The sequence below is a fragment of the Phyllostomus discolor genome, chromosome 4, assembly GCF_004126475.2.
Source record: "Phyllostomus discolor isolate MPI-MPIP mPhyDis1 chromosome 4, mPhyDis1.pri.v3, whole genome shotgun sequence".
In the NCBI taxonomy this organism is placed as follows: Eukaryota; Metazoa; Chordata; class Mammalia; order Chiroptera; family Phyllostomidae; genus Phyllostomus; species Phyllostomus discolor.
Genome location: NC_040906.2, coordinates 205,780,007 through 205,798,873, shown reverse-complemented (window position 1 = coordinate 205,798,873; position 18,867 = coordinate 205,780,007). Strand labels below are relative to the sequence as shown.

The window sequence follows — 18,867 nt, the reverse complement described above, 5'->3', positions numbered from 1 at the left end:
GAAGCTGCAGGGAGAACCCAGTCTTTGGGCAGCGTCTCCGAGGCCAGCTGAGCTACCCTGTTTACACGGCAGATGCGTCACCCCCTGTGCGCGGCGCCGGGTCCCAGATCCGGGCACTGGCCCGCTCCGGTTAACTGCTGACGCCAGCGGCGCGTCATGATGGACGAGGCCTCTCGTCTGCTGGCCGCTGGCATGGATTGCACTTGGGGCTGTCTGCAGTGGGGCGAATAGCGAGTCCCCGCACACACGCGGCTCCACCGCCTCCGCACTAACCAAGTTCTCCGTGGCGTCTTGTAGTCGACCATGGGTTTTCCCATCAACCAGCTCATCCCTTATCCGATTTGACCCTGAGCACTTGTTACCCACAATGCACAGGCAGGCAAGTGAGGCAAACAGCTGTTAAAATGGTTAGCCTCAACCCTAGGGAACGTATGTCTAGAACTTAGATCTTCTGGCACTTTGTGTACGGAGGTGCTTTCTGCGGTCACAGTTTTCTTGTACCATTGTCATTCAGCAGCACCCTCTAACATTTATAGAATATTAACTGTGTGCGTGGTATTATACTGGTAATGCCATACAATCAACATTCCCGCGTTACACGTAAGAAACAAATGTTCTGATCCATCAACTTCCCCATCCTTGTGCGCTGGCAACACCCATTAGATGTGAAACTCAGTCCAGCTGGTGCAAAAGTATCAAGACACCATTTGTGACCTTGGCATCCTCGTTGCTTTGAAATCAGAACGCTGCGTAGTATCCCGTTTCACTGTGTATTTAACTGAGCCAGACTATTGACTACAGCTGCTGTGTGGCCGGTTAAGGGGGGTAGAATGCTGTGCAGAAGGGGTGAACCGGACATGAACTAATTCTCAGTGCCATCCGGTGCGGGGAGGGACCCCGGGGACCCCCCCGCCGGCCGGTGGCATGTGGTTCTGTCCGCCCAGATCGGGGTCCTGCCTTCTGTGCCCGAGCGTCCCTCTCGCCGTCTGACTGCCGCTCGCTCCTCAGGGCTCGGTGGAAACAGAAACTCCTTCCAGAAACGGGGGTCGTGCCACAGCGCCATTTCCCTGTTGTGCGTGCATCACGTGGCTGTGTTCCAGTAATGTTCCACGTGGTCGTTTTCAGCTGCTGGTAGTATCAGTCAGAACGAGTCCCCAGATGTCACCTCTGGCTGTGATTTTCCACTCTCCTCGCATTCAAAGGGCCTGCGTCACTGCCCCAGCAACCCCTCTTCCGAACACAGAGGTCAAGGGCTCTAGGCTTGTCATCGAACTGACTTTCTCACTCGGGGCCCGGGAACAGCCGCCCCTCCACACTAAGGCGATCAGATGGGGAGCGACAGGCTGTCACAGTTTTGTTTTCAGTAATTTACAGTAGATCAAGGACTGGCAAACACTTTCGATTGAGGGCTAGTCAGTAAGTATTTTGGGCTCTGCGAGTCGTGTGGCCTATGCTGAAACCCAGCCCTGCCCTCGGAGAGCGGCACCAACAACGCGGGAGCCAGCTGCACCGCCCGGTTCTGGCGCGCTTCCTTGTGGACAGGGGACGTGAGTGTCATTTACTGCTCACGTGCCGTCGAGTAGTGCCACCTCCTTCCGCTCCCCCTTTCCCACCATTCAATCACGTAAAACCCCCCGCGCTTGTGGGCCGCACAGAAGGAAACCAACCTCAGGCCGGAGCGGCCAGCAGGCCCGAGCTTGCTCCCCTCCCCGCCATTGAGTTCAAGGAGCCCGTGTATTTCCCTTGGCCGTAACCAATACCGGTGTAAAAAGGAGCAAATTTTCTAAAAAGCAGCCAACTGATTCCTTATGGCGATGTGTATCTCACCGTGTCCTGCAGGATTTTCAGACGAGTTTCCCCACCTTTGAGAGGTGAAATCCCTCTTTGGGCGGGGGGTGGGGTTCTCTCCGTGGTATTCACCCCTCTACAGTGCGCGGGGCTTTGTCGTCTGGGGGGCACCATCACACCCAGCAAAGACTGTCATTACAGACGCTGCGGCCACAGAACCACGGAAACACGGCACGCTGCGATCACCCAGTTAACCCTGCACGTTTTCTCCCACTAGAAGGGAGCAAAGTTGCATCTGCTTTGTAGCGGCATACACCCACGGGGCACTAGTTTCTAGGGTGGGTGAGCAAGCACACGCTGGATTTCATTACGTGGAGTGCGGAGCCCGCATGCATCCGAGGACCGAGTGTGACGTGGGGCCTGCGTCCCAGCCGCTCCTGGCCCCATGGAATCCCCCACTCCCGGTGAGAAAGCGAGGCTGACGGGTGGGGGGGCGGGGGTTCTGGGGACCACTGCCTTCCTTCTCTTTGATTTTTCAATCCAGTGGTCCTTTTTATCAAGTGGACATAAGCACACCTATGCAGATGCCCTTGCAATAAAAAGCAGCAGGCTTTCCTAGCCCCACCTTTGCTTCCGATTCTAACATTCGTACCTTCACTTTCATGTTGTCCAAGCCTCCCGTCGTGGGTATGTGGCTGCACAACCCTAACTCACACCCCGTCCTCTTTTCAGTGGCGTGAGTGTGAGGTTGGACATCAAGTGGCTGCCCCATCCCATGACTGTGGCAGCCTGTGAGAGCCCGCCCACACGGGGACGTGCACGGAAACGGAACCCCTTCCTCCCCGTGACAGACGGGTGGTCAGGAGCCCCGTCCCTTCCATGTGGCTGGGGGATCATGTCCTTGTTGGCTAGCCATGTGTCTCCTGGTCGTGGGTCCCCAAGACTGTTTGCACGTCTGGGCTGCCGATTCACTGGGTGGACGTAGGACTCAATGGACAGTCAGACACTCGGGAAAGGGGGCCCCGTGGCAGAAGGAAGGGCACCAGAGTGAAGTCGGAGGAAACCACAGAGAAGCTGCCAAGCGGCTTCTCCCACCGGGTCACGCCTGCTGCCCCAGGACCATGACAGCCCAGCCCAGCGGTTTTACCGGGGCTTCTCGTCGTGCACCCGGGTCCGCACTCACACTTTCAGGCAGGGGGGAGGGGGGTGTTCGGCATACACCCCCCTGTCTGCACATGCACGTTAGACGCCGCAGACCCTCGGGACCAGTAGGAGAACGGGGTGGGAGGACTCCCGCATCCGGATTCCCAGACGGCAGCCACGGGCCAAGCTTGGAAGCAGCCTCTCCTAAGAGCCCGAGTCCCGGGCTGGCCTGGTGACCCTTTTCCTGTCATCACTTCGTCCTTCTCGTTCAAGCTGTGGCTTTCGGCGCAAGGGCCTATGAATTCGTGATGTATGTCTCCTTGTGAGGTTTGGCTTCAGGTCTTGGAGGGAGCTGCCCGGTCTCCCAGGTCCTGCCTGCTGCCCCCGGTTTTCCTCAACACAACACGGGCGCGCTTTGTGCTGACGGAGGAGGAAGGGAGGCCAGCGGGCCTCCTGCAGACTCCCAAGAGGGGCTGGGACCCTCGGGTGCCTTCCGTGGTCTTGCTGGTTTCAGCAACAGGGTGTCTGGGTGGCCGACAGGGTGTCTGGGTGGCCGCTTGGTCTGGGTCCGGGAGTGGGTGGTCCTGGGGCTGACTGGCGATGACGGATTGCACCCTAACTCTGACCTCTGGGTGGTCCCCACGTCCTCGGTAGTTAGTCACCATAGCCCCAGCCGTGTCCTAACTCTCCTTCCTTTACTGCCGACTGCGGAGACGGCACCCAGGTCTGCCCAGGCGTGACCCCCTCCCAGGCACAGCTGCGGGGAGGTGGCCCCCCCCCTCCCTCAGGCTGGTGGGCCATCTTCTGAACACCGAGACCTGCCAGGCGCACAGCAGCCTTCTGGACTCTGGGCCTCCGCATCCGAGAACGGTTGCACTGCCCTCCTGCTCAGTTGGTTGGTGATTAGGTCAGAGAGACGATGGCAGGGTGGACACCTTTCCCTCAGGCTTTGGGGATGTTGGAAGTACTTTAAAACTCTGGTTTGATTTTTGTTTCCAGTAGGTGGTCCGACACCTCTCTCAAAGATTTTAGGATCTCCTGTGTATGAAAATTAAACTCGACGGAAACTTAACTTTTTCCACGTTTGCGGCTCCAGGTCTCCCGCTGCCCTCGCTCCTTCCGCCCTTTTTCTGTTTGTTCTGAGAGCCCCTCTCCTCGCGCTCCTCCAGGGCACAGGGGCCCTCCTCTGCTTGCGCGTTTCCTGAAAGGCGGGAGTCTCTTCCCCCTCAGTGCTCCGTCTTCTCGCTGGTTCTACAGTCCGCTGGTTCCTCAACCCATTTCCGTGGAGCCAGGGAGAGGGGGGAGCTGGGTCCGCTCAGCTGGCCCCCCTGACAGGCGGTCCCTTTGCAGTGCCCCCCACCCCCTGCAGGGCTGCCCCGAACAGTCCTTCTGGGTGTGATGTGCACGTGTGTGTGTTTTCATTTAAAAGTTGTCCGTTGAAGTCACCGTGAATTTAAGAAATTTATTTAAGATTTTAAGCAATCACATTGAAGTGGAGTGGGAGGTTACCCCGTGTCATTGAGCTTCCTCTTTGGAGCAAGGTGCCAAGTGTCGCTTACGAAAATGGTCCCGACCTACCGGGCCCCTGGAAGTCACGGGCCTTGGGGACCGTGGGGGTGCACAGGTTCACACCGAGGTCACTTCGTGGGGAGAGAGGGGTACAGCCTGTGTTAGGGAGAACATTCAAGTTGCAGTATGGACACCGACAACCTGTCTGTTTGCTCTTCCCCCAGGGCCCGTCCTGCTGGGAAGATGTCTTGATCCCCGACCGGATGCGGGGCGAGTGCCAGTCTCCAGGCTGCCCGGGCACCAGAGCGGTGAGTACCCGGTCTTGCCCGTTCTTGTACTGGTGGCTCCCCGATGCTCACTGGGACGTTACAGTGCAGACGAAAGTGCTGACGGGCTCTTCTTTCCTCTGATGACATTTCCCAAAATCGTTTGTCACAGTCACCAGAAACTCTCCCCGTGGCTTTGCCCGCCAGCGTGGTTTTCCTAGGGACATGGCCCCTTCGGGTGACTTTGGTGAATCGTGGCCACCTAAACCCCTCACAAAGTGGTATTCAGGCAGTCGACCGAAGGCCAGCTCGGAGCCTGGCAAAGGAGGGTCGCAGGACAGTGTCGATGCTTTTCCTGATGCTGTGAGATCTGCGCCTTTCTCCACCGCGTCCTGGCACGGGCCGGCCACCGGCCGGTGCGGGCGACCAGCTCCACAGGTGGGCCGCCATCCTGTTCTCCACGGTCCCTTTTCTTTCTCAAACAGGTGCCCTGTGTTTCATGTGAGCGAATGTTGCTTCCAAGAGACGCTGAGCCCTGACGCTATTTAAACGCGTTATCGTTGTGGCCGTGCCTGTGACTTGTGTGTTGTCAGACTGTTCTCCTCGGAGCCCCGGGGCCCGGCATCCCGGAGCACGCACTTTCCCTGGGTCGTGAGCAGCGTCCCGGCACCAACACACATGCCCGTGTCAGTTCACAAACCGTCGCCGCCCGCTGGCAGCTAAGGTGTCCTCAAAGGGACAGAGTCTGCCAACAGCAACAGGTGTGCCCGACCTGGGGGGCCAGCCGTGCCCCTCCGCAGGGTGGCTCCCTGGGTGGCAGTGCGCAGGGGCGACAGCCATTCTCCCTCGGCCTGGGGCAAAGAAGGACCAGGGACAGGTTTCCGTTGATGCAGATCCCGAAAGAAAATAGTGACTTGTGTGTCGCTCACAGAAATGGTACATAGCACCGTCCTGGGATTTTGTTTCTGGGATGAAGTTAAAGCGAGTATATTTTGCAGTGGGGGGGGGGGGGGGGGGTTCTTAAGTATAATTATAAGTATGTGCGTGCTTACAAATGTAGTGTGTATGTAATGTAGGATGCTTAATATGGAGATAGAATTATCTTAATAACAGTGGTAATAGGTCTGTACCCTGTGGTACGTGTCACGTATCACGTGGTCTCCATGTCATCCTTATGGTCATGCGAGGTGCTGTGAGGACCCTCCCCCAATCACGGCCAGTCTGACCGCCTCTCACGTGCCTTGACGTTAGCTGGCAGGGCGCGGCTGCAGTGGTATGGGCTGTTTCGCGTCTGGAAAGTTTAGCTTCACATCAGCCTGGGGAGAACCTGTGTGGAGCAGGGCCGAAAGTCACGGCCGTTGCTTGTTGCATAGTCAACTCGCCTTCGGTGTCAATTCATGAGATTCCCCATAAATTAGTTACCTTGCAGCTCGGTGGGCCGACACACAGCCTCAAAACCCCTGGCAGCGCGCTCCACGTGCAGACCTGGATTAAATCACAGACGCGTCTTTGCAAAAGAGCGGCTGCGCTGACAGCGTAGTAAAAAAACTTCATATGCCAAAACTCCGGAGAAGCTGGGCTGCAGAGAGGCATTTTGTGATCTGTAACCACGGACCCCTGGGCTCCGCCCACCTACGCCCTGCCCCGCCCCCCCGCCCCCCGATGTCGGCAGCCAACCAGTTCTGTTTCCAGCCCATCCCCCACATGAGGCCACCTGGGCCCTGAACCGTGCACACGTGGCTCGGTGGCTGTCGCCACGCCATGGGCGCGCTACTGCACGGACCTGGGTCACAGCTGGAGCGTCCCCCCTTCTAAGGGCGGCTCCTCTCGGCCCCTCAAGGGTGAACACATTTCTCCTGAGCAGGAGGGCCGCGGGGCTGCTGAGGGGTCCCCGCCCTCCATGACGTAAACCAGCCTCCCCCACCCCCTGCCCCGCCCCAATGTTGGCCACCTGCTTCCCCACAGTGGGACCAGGGACACACACAGGGGCTGCAGGAGAGACGTTCCCACATTCCCTGCTCCCGGATCCTTTCTTCAGGGAGTTTTCCCAATCCTAAAGGGGGGGGCACTTCCCGAGCCTGAAGGAGGCGGGAGCCCTGAGCCCAGACTCTCCCCTGCACCGCCCTCATCTGCGGTTTTTCTGGTAGGAAACGAGGGCTACGAGTCTTCAAAGGCCTTTCTGACCGAATACCGTGAATTGGTGGGTCCGAGGCGGGCTCGCCTGGGCTTCCGCCGAGTCCTCGCTGTCCCGCACCCACGCCTCCTCACCACGCCCACTGGTGACCACGTGGGGTTGGAGGCCTTGAACCCCAGGGAGGGCGGGAGTGTGCAGTTGCTCAGGGCACAGCAGGGTGGGAGCTCTTCTCATGGAGCCCCCCTGCTCCCCGGGCAGGCCGGAACCACGCCCCCAGAGGTCAGGGGTCCTCCCACCGGCTTCGTCATGGGGGGAACCTCGGCAGCAGGGGGCAGGGGTGTTTCCCCAAAGCTGGGTCCTGTGGCCGCCTGGGAACCAGTCCGGGCCCCAGGATCCGTTCGGTGTAGCTGTTGTCAACATGCGATCCTTTACGCCCATTTAGATTCCTAAATGTGGAAGTTCCATTCACTTAGCCAATAAAAAAACATCCCATGGGAATATGGGATTGAACAGTATTGACAATGTACCGTTTATCAAATCTTTGGGGATGTATCTGAATCAGGATGGAAAGGGAGTGGTTAGAATCATACATGCTTATTTTATTGTAAAGAGAGAGAAGATAGAAAGAGAAATGATCATATTCAACTACGGTTTTTCTCCCAAGGCTGGCGAACACTAGGTGCCCGTTGGTTAAGTCGGGGAACCGAGGCGCACACCCTCTGCAGGGCCGTGGTGGGCAGGGGTCTCAGAACCCTTTTCCGGGTCGACTTTCCACAGCGTGGCGAAGTGCGGACCACGACCCCCGTGTTTCCTGCAGTGTTATTGTGCAGTATTTGTGCCTCACGGAGGTGAGGACATGGGCATTTTTAGGTACTTTATCGCACTTAAGTTTGCAGGGTATTTTGAATTGTGGACAGTATTTTGCACACTATAATTATATTCTCATAAAAAAGTTTAACTTCTATCACTCGCATAAAACATCCATATACTTAAAATTGAAAGGAGTGGGGTTTCTAATGTATTCTTAATTAACACTTATGCCCGTACAGGTAATCTAAATAGCTCATTTGAAATAGCAGTAATTTCAACCTTGGTTTTTTAGAGTGCTAATATAAACTTGACCTTTACACAGAGAAATCTGAACCTAATCTAATCTTGCATAATTGGTGTCATCGCAGGAAGGAACATAGCATGTGGTCTGAAAGGCAGCCTACTTTAAAAAAAAAGAATTTCCTAGTCAATTCAAAGGGTACATGCTTGAGATTAAAAGGGAAAAAATCAATTAGAATTGCTCTCCATTAGTGAAATTAATTAGACTTTGGGTGTGACGCACAACTTTACATTTTCTGCATAAGTCCTCACTCTATATTTTACTACAATGCCCTAAGCAGTGAAGATCTGTGTGTTTGTACACGGGCTGGGGGTGTATTTTCTTTTCTCTGCACGCACACGGGCCGAGGCAAACCCCGACACCCTGTTCCAAAGGTAGGCCAGGGCTGTCCAAGCTTTTGGCGTCTCTGGGCCACACTGGAAGAAGGAGAGTTGTCTTGGGCCCCACATTAAACACATTGCGACAGGCAATCACAGAAGAAAAATGAGTAAACCCACAACTGTGTGCTGGGCCACGTTCACAGCCATCCTGGGCTGCCCGCGGCGTGCGGGCCGCAGGTGGCACACTGCTGTGCCCGAGCTCCACGTCCTACCTGCCGAAGGCGAACGTCCCCTGGCCGTCCACACCCCCTGCCTCTCCCTGACACCTGACAGGTGGGCAGCGGAGTCTCGGGTAGAGAGAGAGTTTCTTGTGTGAAGAAGAAAAAAGAACGTTAAATCATGCCCAGTTAGCCTGTTCGTGCTGCTGCAACAGAGCACCATAACCTGGGTGGCTGGTGAGCAGCGAACAGTCATCCCTCCCAGCTCTGGAGGCGGGGAGGGTCAAGTTCAGGCAGTGGCCACTCACGGTCTGGGGAGAGCCCCCCTCCGGGTCACATAGCACCCCCCCACACCCGACAGAGTGGGGTGGCACTCTCTGAGCCCCTTTTACAAGGATGGGGGTCCATGCCCAAGGTCTCTCCTATCTCACATCCAGTCACATTTGCAAAGCTCCGCCCCCAGACACCTTCACAAGGGGGTAGGTTTGGACACGTGACTTCGGTGGGGGGGGGCACAGACGTCCAGACCACAGCACCCTTCATTCAAAGTAACGAATGACCGAGGTCATTCCTTTTATACTTGTTGAAGGGTAGCGGTTTTACTAATAAACAGCCTATTGCATACATTATGCTTTACGTTTTGGGGGAGTAATATGTACCCAAATGCCACGTAAAATACGATACTGTCTTGTTCACATCATTCGATTTTGACAGGAGTTAGAGCCTTTTACACAGAACCCTGTTCTTATCAGAAACAGTTAAGAAGGACCTCTTCAAATAGCCCAAAGATTTATTTCAAAAGAAGTTAGATACTGAAAACTATCTCCTGAACTGTAATAAATAACGTAATTATTAAATTCAATATAATAAATGGAGAGTTTTCATCTTACTCAACACAGCAATTTATTTCTCGCATTTTCCCCCAATTCGGTTCCGTAATGTGTCAGACGGAACATCCATGTGAATAAAGTTAATATTCATACTCTCCGACTCAGATTTCATCTTCTCGGGAGACGTCGGCTGAAATGAAATGAATAGCAAATAAGAGCCACCTAATAGGGACAATTTTTATTTATAAGGCATTTGCATATTGTACGTCCAGAAAGTTCCTTATGAAGAATTGGTTTAATGAATTACCCTTCTGCAAGAGATGTGTGTTTCTTTGGGTCGTTTTTCTTGTGGTTCGAGACCCGATCTGAATCTCCGGAGAGGAGACTCGAGATTTCTCGGGACGGTTTCCTGGTCCGGACTCTCTGTTCTCATCCTGCCCAGCCTCTCCCAAGGATCAGAGGCGGGCTTTGCTCTGTCTCCCGGGCGCGACCTCAGGATGACCAAGTGTCGGGAGAGGGTCGCAGAGGACCGTTTCTGTTTGCAAGGCCGAGGGGGAGCTGTGGCTCCGTGCTCCCCTGCAGCGAAGCTCAGGGCACAGCCAGGGGGGCGGGGCACGTCTCCCCACGCCCACCGCAACAGGCCCCGCCTGGAGTCTGGCTCCTGTCTCAGGCCAGTGGGAGCTCCAGGCGGAGGATGGAGGGCAGAGACAGAAGTGACACAGGAGAAAAAGGGGGACGCATCTGCTTCCCGCGCCCTCTGGCCTGGCATTTGGCCGAAGGGACATGGTCTCCCTGTCACTACCCTGACCCCTGCCCCCCGCCCCCAGTCATATTTTCTTACTTCTAAATGAGATTGACTTCTGGAAGCTTTGAAGCCGAGCTCCGATTGTGACGGAAGGGTGCCTGAGCACGACAAAATGTCCTCTGTTGTCTGACACGCAATTTGGGTGACGAGCGAGACACTTCCTGTAACCTTCTGCAGAACTGACCAAGCTCAAGGACAGTCCGTTTCTAACCTGGTTCTGAGCACGTGGTAACAACAGGAGTCATTTTTTAAATGAGGGAACACATCCCAAGATAGATACTTGCATTACAGAACCAGCTAAAATTTTGCAAATTTAAACGAAACATTTTAAAATGTTGTTGATATATGAAAATAAATGCGTCCGCCATGAGAAAAGGCGTCGGTTTTTAAGAGCACTAAAGGAACGGAGGTAGAGTTCAGGAGCCTGGGCCGTCGGTGAGGCCTCGGAGCCTGGAATCAGTTCAAGTGAGTTTCCTTTTTCTGTGACGCAGCCTCCTTGCATGCAGGCTCTTTCACGGCTTAGGGGAAAATTAAATCATCGCCCGTCTCCTTTATGGTGCTGTCAAAGACTCCTGCACACTGTTGTATGAGCAAATCCACCCGCAAGGAGTGGAAACCAGGTGCCAGAAACCAGTGCTTGCGCAGCGGACACCCGCATGCACCAGGGAACCGGCACAGGCACCCTGGCCTTGCAGATGTGACCTTAGCTGAGTGTTTGATGCCATCGTTCAGGCCATCGTGCGGTTTCTGTGATACATTGTTTAAATATTGAAATTAATTCTTGCAGCCTTGATGGCAGGAAACTTCTAGCCGGCGTGGGTTGTGAGATGTTTTTTTTTTTTTCCACTTGCTGATCTGTGATTCTCTGCGTTGTGATTTATGTCTTATTTTGTATACAGAAGAAAATCATGCAGAATACTACAACGCCACTTAGATACTAGCGATTTTTTTAAAGATTTATTTATTTATTTTTAGAGAGGGAAGGGTGGGAGAAAGAGAGAGAGAGAGAAACATCCATGTGCAGTTGCTGGGGGCCGTGGCCTGCAACCCAGGCATGTGCCCTGGCTGGGAATTGAACCTGCGATGCTTTGGTTCGCAGCCCACGCTCAATCCACTGAGCTACGCCAGCCAGGGCGATGCTAGCAATTTTAAACCTGTTTGTTATTCCCAGAGGCTTCCAAAGTTACCTCTTAATGTTTTGTCTTTCCATCGAGTGATTCCAAAGCCAGATTTGCCCATTGGGGGCGGGGGTTGTATTCAGATGTGGACAACAAAGGGATTTATCACGATTAATCGGGAGAAGATGTGCTTCCAGACCCCTAGGTTTCAGGCGAGGGGAGAGGGCCTACCAAGCTACCAGAAAAGACAGCAATAGGGTGCAAAGATAATTTTCGAAGAGATTGATAAGTGAAACTCTGAGAGCTGGGGCAGAGGGAGATTAACCGCAGCTGCAAACATCACGGAGCGTGTCCCTGGGGACGGCAGGTCAGGCTGAACGGGAACGGCGGGGATTAGGGGCCGGAGGTCGCTCGGTGACGGCCGCCGAGCCAGTACTCGGGGGCTGATGGAGTGAGAAGAACGGAAGGAGGAGTCGAGAGTAATGGGGCAAGGGAGTGCGGCCTGCGTCTCGGCAGGGAAATAGCTCTCTGCTCCTTCAAGCGGGTGACGCATGGCTCTGGGGAGCCCACACCCCTTCATGAAGACGCCGCTGTGTTTTTTTTTCAGGACAAACTGCGCCCCCAAAGTTGTCAAGGGCCATGATCAAGTTTTGTGTGTAAGAGCTAGGCTGCAAGCCCTGGCTGGTGTAGCTCAGTGGATTGAGCGTCGGCTGTGAACCAAAGTGTCGCAGGTTCGATTCCCAGTCAGGGCACATGCCTGGGTTGCAGGCCATAACCCCCAGCAACCGCACATGGATGTCTCTCTCTCTCTCTCTCTCTCTCTTTCTCCCTCCCTTCCCTCTCTAAAAATAAAAATAAATAAAATCTTTTTAAAAATCTTTAAAAAAAAAGAGCTAGGCTGCAAAACATACTTAAAGCCAGTTTACCAAACTTGAGTGGAAAATAGAAACATACGGAGAATAAAATTTTTAAAAAATGAGAGGAATTTCATGCGCTGCTGCCCCGCATGTGGTGAAACATTTACTTCCTCGGAGGTTTGGGGAAAAAAAAAAAACAGAGTTTGGGATCCTCGGATGTTAGCTTCCTGGAGAGGGTAATATCACCCCTTCAGATCTCAGGAAGATGAGCTCAGAGACGGTCACTGTCTGTCAGTGTTTTTATGAGAAGAGAAGACTCTTACGTTTAAGGGTGGGAAAGCAAACTATGATTTTCAAAACCTCTGTGTTTCCACAGGAAGAAACACAGTTACTCCCATAAGAGGTGTCTGTTCGTTGGGCTGTGCGCCGGGCTGAAGACAAGGACTGGCCGTCATGAGCCAGGAACCTGGCTGGAGAGAGAGCAGTTCATGGGCATGACCTTGAGTCGGGCTCCAAGGCGCAGGTGCGGGGGTCACTGCGCGTGTCTCCTGTGCCAGGCCCCCGGGAGGGACAAGGGGACACTCGCTGTGGGGCCCCCTCACGGTTGGGGAAATTTCAGGGAGGGATCAGACGTGTAGACAGGTGATGATCGGCCGTGCCCTGAGTGTTCGTGAAGACGGATGTGAAGGACTGACCGTAAAAGGTCTTTGCTCCGTGAACAAGGTAGAGGGAATAAGACAAAGCAGCCGGTTACGAACTCCCGGAGACGAGCACAGAAGGAGCTTGTGGGAATTCCAAGAAGGGAATCGTCTCAGCGAAGGTGATTCAGGAAGGAAGGCTTCTTGGAGGAGGCGGGGCCTGAGGGATGGGTGGCAGGTCTTCTGCAGGTGGGGATGCAGGCAAGGCTGGGGGTGCTTTCTGAGCTGGAGGAAATGACAGGAATAAAGGGGAAAAAATCATCAAGACTCGTGCCCGCCATGAATTACTACTCGCCACCTTCTCCCTGCCACGGAGCTCCTCCCAGCCCCAGTGGCCTTGGACTTGGCCCAAAGGAAGACAGATGGGAAACGGGCAGGTTAGGAGGGCAGGAAACAGGGCGACTGCCTGGGGCCGGAAGGCTGGGGCGCTCTTGCCTGGGCAAGGCAGCCAGAGCTCCGATGGGCAGGCTGAGCCCCAGCTCCTGGGAGAGGGGTGGGCGGCCACACCGGCAGGTCGCAGGGGCCCTTGGGGAAGCATCTGGAACGTGGCAGCACCCGAGGACACGAGGCAGCTCCCCTTTTCACCTGTTTCTTACCACTTCCTCCATGGGTTTTCCTGCCGAGATTACGAACAGTAAGAGACTCGATCTCCACACGTCGAAGTTTGGGTATTCTGATGCTGAGACTGCAGCTGAGGTGGTTAGCATAGGACCAAAGAAGAAGGAAATCCTGAGAGGAACAAGAACAGATTATTTTCATGCACTTTCCTTTACTGTCCTTGACTCCCTGGCAGCACATAAAAGAAGGTGAATGAGGACTGGACACAGACACGCAGAGGAGACGGCGGCGGAGAGCCGGTGAGAGGCAGCACAGCTCCCCGCATTTATCGGACCGTTCGGGACAGCCGTGTGGCCGCCTTCCGTGTCGCCCGTTCCCTTTCCTCCAGTGGGTCCTCGGGGTGGGGCTGTCAGTGGTTGACGGGAATCCCGTCTTCATCCCCAGCTCCTGGTCTGTCATCCCCAGAGGTGGCTGACCGGAGGGGACGATGTCCCTCCCTCCTCTTCCCGCCACTCCCTCCAGGTCAGCCTTCCAGGGAAACCTGAGGGTCTGAGTGGAGAAAGGAAAGGGGTTGCTACGTGCAGTAAGATCGGAGCCCATCTGCGAATCCAGCCGTCCCGAGGGCGAGTGGACCTGCTGGAACTATTTGCCAGGCGGTCCGGTCCGCAGGGAGCTGGCTGAGTTGGGGGCTGTGGGTCCTTCCCCATCCGCCACGGGTGGGCCAGCTCCTGTCCTGCCCCGCCCTCCGTTCATGAAGCGGAGCCCTGTGTCACTCCGCGTCACTCCACAGCGTCACCCAGTGCTGGGGAGCAGGCGGGACTCCAGGCTTCCTGGGTTTCGGAAACAGGAGGCGTTCCAGCGGGATTTCACCTCTGGGGTACACAATGGAAAATACCTGCAGATTTTCGCATCTCGTTTAGAAATGACTACACCGTCCTCCCCTCTTACCTCCCGGGCTTTGCCCTGAGACCCCCAGCAGATGCCAGAAACCACAGGTGGTACCGAATCCTGCATGGACTATGTTCTTCCCCATACATACACATGCCCACGATGAAGTGTAATGTACAAGTGAGGCCCAGGAAGAAGAGATGGACGACAACCCTAGTAATTAAGTAGAACACGTGTAACGATACACTGTAGCACACGTCGTGTAAAGGCGGTCTCACTCCCTCTCAGAAGCCCTTACCGTACTGTACTCGCCCTCCTCAGCGTCTCCTCATTCACAGCTTCACAGAGAGAAGATGCTTTCCTTACGCGGATCCCTGCAACTCAGCGTGGGATTTTGTTTTTGCTTTCCTCATTAAGTTGAGAACCTGTGCCTTTTCACGGGAAGGAAGCGCTCCACGCTTCTCCTTGGCACGTCTCATCAGCACTCCCACGATTGGGGCCCGTCATGGAGTAGAATAAGGGTGGCTTGGACACCACTGCGATGCGGTGACAGTTATCTGACAACCTAGGCGAGCTACCGAGTGCCGGCCGGGCGGGGAGCGGGGACAGTGTGGGGGGGACTCGGGACCAGGGGTGACCCCCTCCGGGGGCACAGAACAGAAAGGTGGGAGAGTCCGTCACGCTACTCAGAACAGCCCATGATTTACAACTCGAGAATTGTTTATTTGTGGGATTGTCCGTGTGATATTCTCAGACTACGGTTGACCTCAGTTCAGACCTCTGAAACTCCTGAAAGCAAAAATGCTGATAAGGGGGGGGGGGGGGCTGTTGTATTTTCTTGGCTCCCAGAATTATCACTTTTCCTTAGACTTATTTAGTTTATTCATTCCTTACCTGCCTTATAAAGAGGGGCTATTTTAATTAAAAAAAGAACCATTTCTCCATGTGCATCAGACATTTCATTAAAATTTACGCTGATTTTCACAAGAATTATAAATGTCTTCAGTGACTTATCTTGAGCAGTTAAAACTCATATCACTTAGCACAGTGTCTAATATATAAAGGCCCATTAGAGCACTGGTTCTGATTTAATATTTAATAGTGAGGAGTATTATTATTACAGGGCATGCATTTAAACTTGGACATTTTCTCGCCTGAACGATGAAATCCTTTAAACACGCTCACCACTCAGGTCCAGTCACGCCCTCGAGAGATTTGAGACGCTGATCTCGTCCGATGTGCGGGAAGGCAAACCCACGTGGCCCAGGACACGCAGTGGGACCACTGCAGGTCCGCCGTTAGGAACTGGGCTCCCGGGGAACAGGACCCCCCCCCCCACGCAGTACAAACACAGAAGTGCGCTTGATTAGAGGGGACCCTTGGGGGTGGCTTCTGTTTGCTCCTGGGGCATCCGCAGGGCCAGCCACCCTGTGATCAAGGAGTGGCCGCTGTCCAAGAGGGCCCATCAGCCACGGGCACGGGACTAGATGGACGCTACAGCCATAAGACCCCGAGAGAGCCGCTCAGGGCAAGATGGGACAGACCGGAGGACGCGTCTGGACACCACAAGTTCGTGGTTGCTGCTACTAGCTGGCATTCATTCACATAAGGCCGGTGCTGATGCACCGTTTACAGCATGCTTTTTCTTTTAAAGATTTTATTTATTTATTTTCAGCGAGGGAAGGGAGGGAGATACAGAGAGAGAGAGAGAAACATCAATGTGCGGTTGCTGGGGGTCATGGCCTGCAACCCAGGCATGTGCCCTGACTGGGAATCGAACCTGCGACACTTTGGTTCGCAGCCCGCGCTCAATCCACTGAGCTACGCCAGCCAGGGCAGCATGCTTTTTTAAAAAAAGAAAGAAATCACAGAATAAGATGATACTGAGAACGAGGATTTAGTCTTGAGTTTTCCACATTTCCTTTTCAACCCTCGCAACTGGAGTACCTCCTAAGGATTGTCTGAGATTTCCACTGTGGCCCTCCAAAAAAAGAAAAGAAAATGAAAATGAAAAACGACAATAAACGATCATAGCAACCCAAACCCTTCATAATGGCGACAGCCGATCTCTGGAATAGAACTGGGAGGAAGAGCATGAGTGAGGCAGGGGTGATGGAGGAGCGGAATTCATTAGAGTTGGCGGGAGAAGTAGGAACCGTCGCTCTCTCGGTCAGGTGTCACTTAGTGGCTCACAGGCCCCCCGACGAGAAAGCGCACGGGGGGTCTGGCGGGAAGAATGTGCAGGTCTAGGAACTACATCATAGCAGCTCCCATCCTGAAGGGTCCAGTTCACGGGCTAACCGACACCCAGACACCGAACCGTGATAGTAGTTCCTTCTTCCGTTCTCCGGGACACCTCCGAGCGCCCGACGTCCCCCGTGTCTGCCCTCTCCGATTTGCTTCCGTTCTTCCTTCTGCTCCTCTCCCTTCCCCACCGCCTCTTCTTGGACACCCCCCACCTGTCTTGACCTTGACCGAGATTCACAGCCTGTGCATCCTTGCGTGGTTATTCTAAAGGTGTCTGCACATCCTCCGGCTCTGCTCCCCTCAAAGCTGGGTTCTCACTTTCCTCTGCTTGCTCCCTGGCTCGGGTCGTGACTTGTGTCTTCAGAGGAGAGAACAGGTCAGGGATTCTGTGTCCCTGCTGAGGCCGGGTCACAGAAGGCCAAGTAGAGTCCATCTGGCTTTCTCTGCTGGGAGCCTTCAGCCCCCGTGGAAGATGCCTGGGTTCCCTAAAGCCACCAGGGTGTGGGGCCCTACGGAAAGGCCACGAAGACATAGAGAGAGGTGGCTCAGGAACCCAGGTGCTCTGCGCCCTGAACAGGTCGGCCTGCCCATCAACCATGGCGTTTGTATGACAATGACCAGGGGGCCACCAGGCCAGTCCAGCGCTCAGCCGCTGAGCCTCCTCCCCAGCCGTGGCCGAGGGAACAGAGATTTCAGGCTCCACAAACGTGTGCCTGAAATGCAGATTCATGAGTAACACATTGTAAATAAATAAGCCACTGACACGTAGGATGGCTCGTGGCACGACAGTCAATAACCAGGGCACTCTTGACCGGGCGGTGTCCTGCACGACCACGTCATTACACAGAGACCGCCCGCCCTCGGACACACGGGCATGTGTGCATGGCTCTGCGTCATCATTCTGTGGGAGGGGCTTCGCATGAAAAACCAGACGACAACACGATGAAGAAGCATCGGAGTAGAAGCATACAGGCCTGAGAGAGGTGGTCTGAAGTGTGTCTGTCTTCACCTGGGACGCCAGTCAATAAACAGGACCAAGGACTCTCCAGCCCACCTCCCCAGTTAATACTCCCAGTGGTGCCAAACGGCACTGTCCTGCCGGGGGCATTAAAAGGCCGCTGTCAGTCTATCCGATTTAACCCTGTCGTGTCCCCGGAGGCTACCCCCTGGGCTCTTAGATTTGCGCCCGTGTTTCTCGAGCCGCTGTCAACAACACACTTACCAGGGACGCCACCGATGGCTTGCTTCGAACAGCGTCGGCCTGTTGCAAGGGCTGAACCTAGCACGTAGCCCGGCAGACAGGGGCGTGGGCAGTGGGGTCCCGGAAGCTGGGGCTGAATTCATCTTCTGACACATGCAGGCTGGTGGCCTTGGCCAGAATGTGCGCATCCTGTCAGTTTCCTTACTTACAAAATGGGTGTATCGGTGCCCTTGACCTTCAGGCATTGGAAAGATAAAGTCTGATAAAGGGTAGAAAGTACTTACCTCAGAGCCTGTCCTGGTAAGCAGTCCATAAACAGTACTTACTGCCACCGTAGTTGTTCTTAGGGCGTGTTGACTGTTTCTAGATCCGATCTGAGCTCAGTTTGCTAGGTTTACTCCAACTTTCCCACCAGGATTGGGTTAATTAAACATAATGCCTGTGCAGCTGATTGCCTTTGCTACAAATAACAGGAAGTATTCAAACGGATCACAGTTGCTCTGACAATAGCATTGTAACAAAATGTAACATCTGTAGTTCCTTAAATAAAAATGTACTCAATTTGCATTTTACATAATACACGATTGTGGCAGAGATAAAATTCTGGACCAGCTGATCTGAAGAGGGAAAAAAAATAAGTTATAATGACTTAGAAAAAGTGTTGTCATTGATTTTTATTTTTCTGAAACCATGTGGCGATACGATTATTACCGTAATGCCTCACACTTTCAAATGTCGTGCTAGAAGTCCAATTTAAAGTTACGGTAACTCATTTTCATTCATTGTTTTTAAAATATATGTCGCTTTTTCTGATTATAAGAACATAATGTTGGCTGTAAAACATTAGCCAACAGACCTTCACATAAAGGAAAGGGTAAGGCATGTTTACTCAAAGCACCTGGAGAAGGTCACTGTTAACAGTCTTCTAGACTGGTTTCCAGGATCACATGCATGTGCTCACGTGAGCGCGCACACACACGCATGTTAATGCAGTCGCATCTCGTGTTACTTTGTAACTTGTATCTTTGACGCCGTGTATTGTGCTCGTTTTCTGTATCCACAGGTAAGGGTCTACATGATCATTTCTGGTGATGGGTACTGTTGACTCTGCTGTAGCTCCTAACTGATAAGCTGCTCTACGTTTTACTGCAAAAGCAGGGCATCTGTGTCCCTCCT

The 18,867-nt window shown here is 53.9% G+C and overlaps 1 protein-coding gene across 1 annotated transcript in view; it reads left to right on the top strand.

Annotated features, from left to right (window-relative positions):
* PRKN (parkin RBR E3 ubiquitin protein ligase) overlaps nucleotides 1–18,867 on the top strand; it is a 976,089-nt gene that overhangs the window by 566,407 nt on the left and 390,815 nt on the right. The window contains exon 5 of the mRNA XM_036024958.1: nucleotides 4,665–4,748. Coding sequence (XP_035880851.1) covers nucleotides 4,665–4,748 — 84 coding nt within the window. The remainder of the gene's footprint in view (nucleotides 1–4,664; nucleotides 4,749–18,867) is intronic.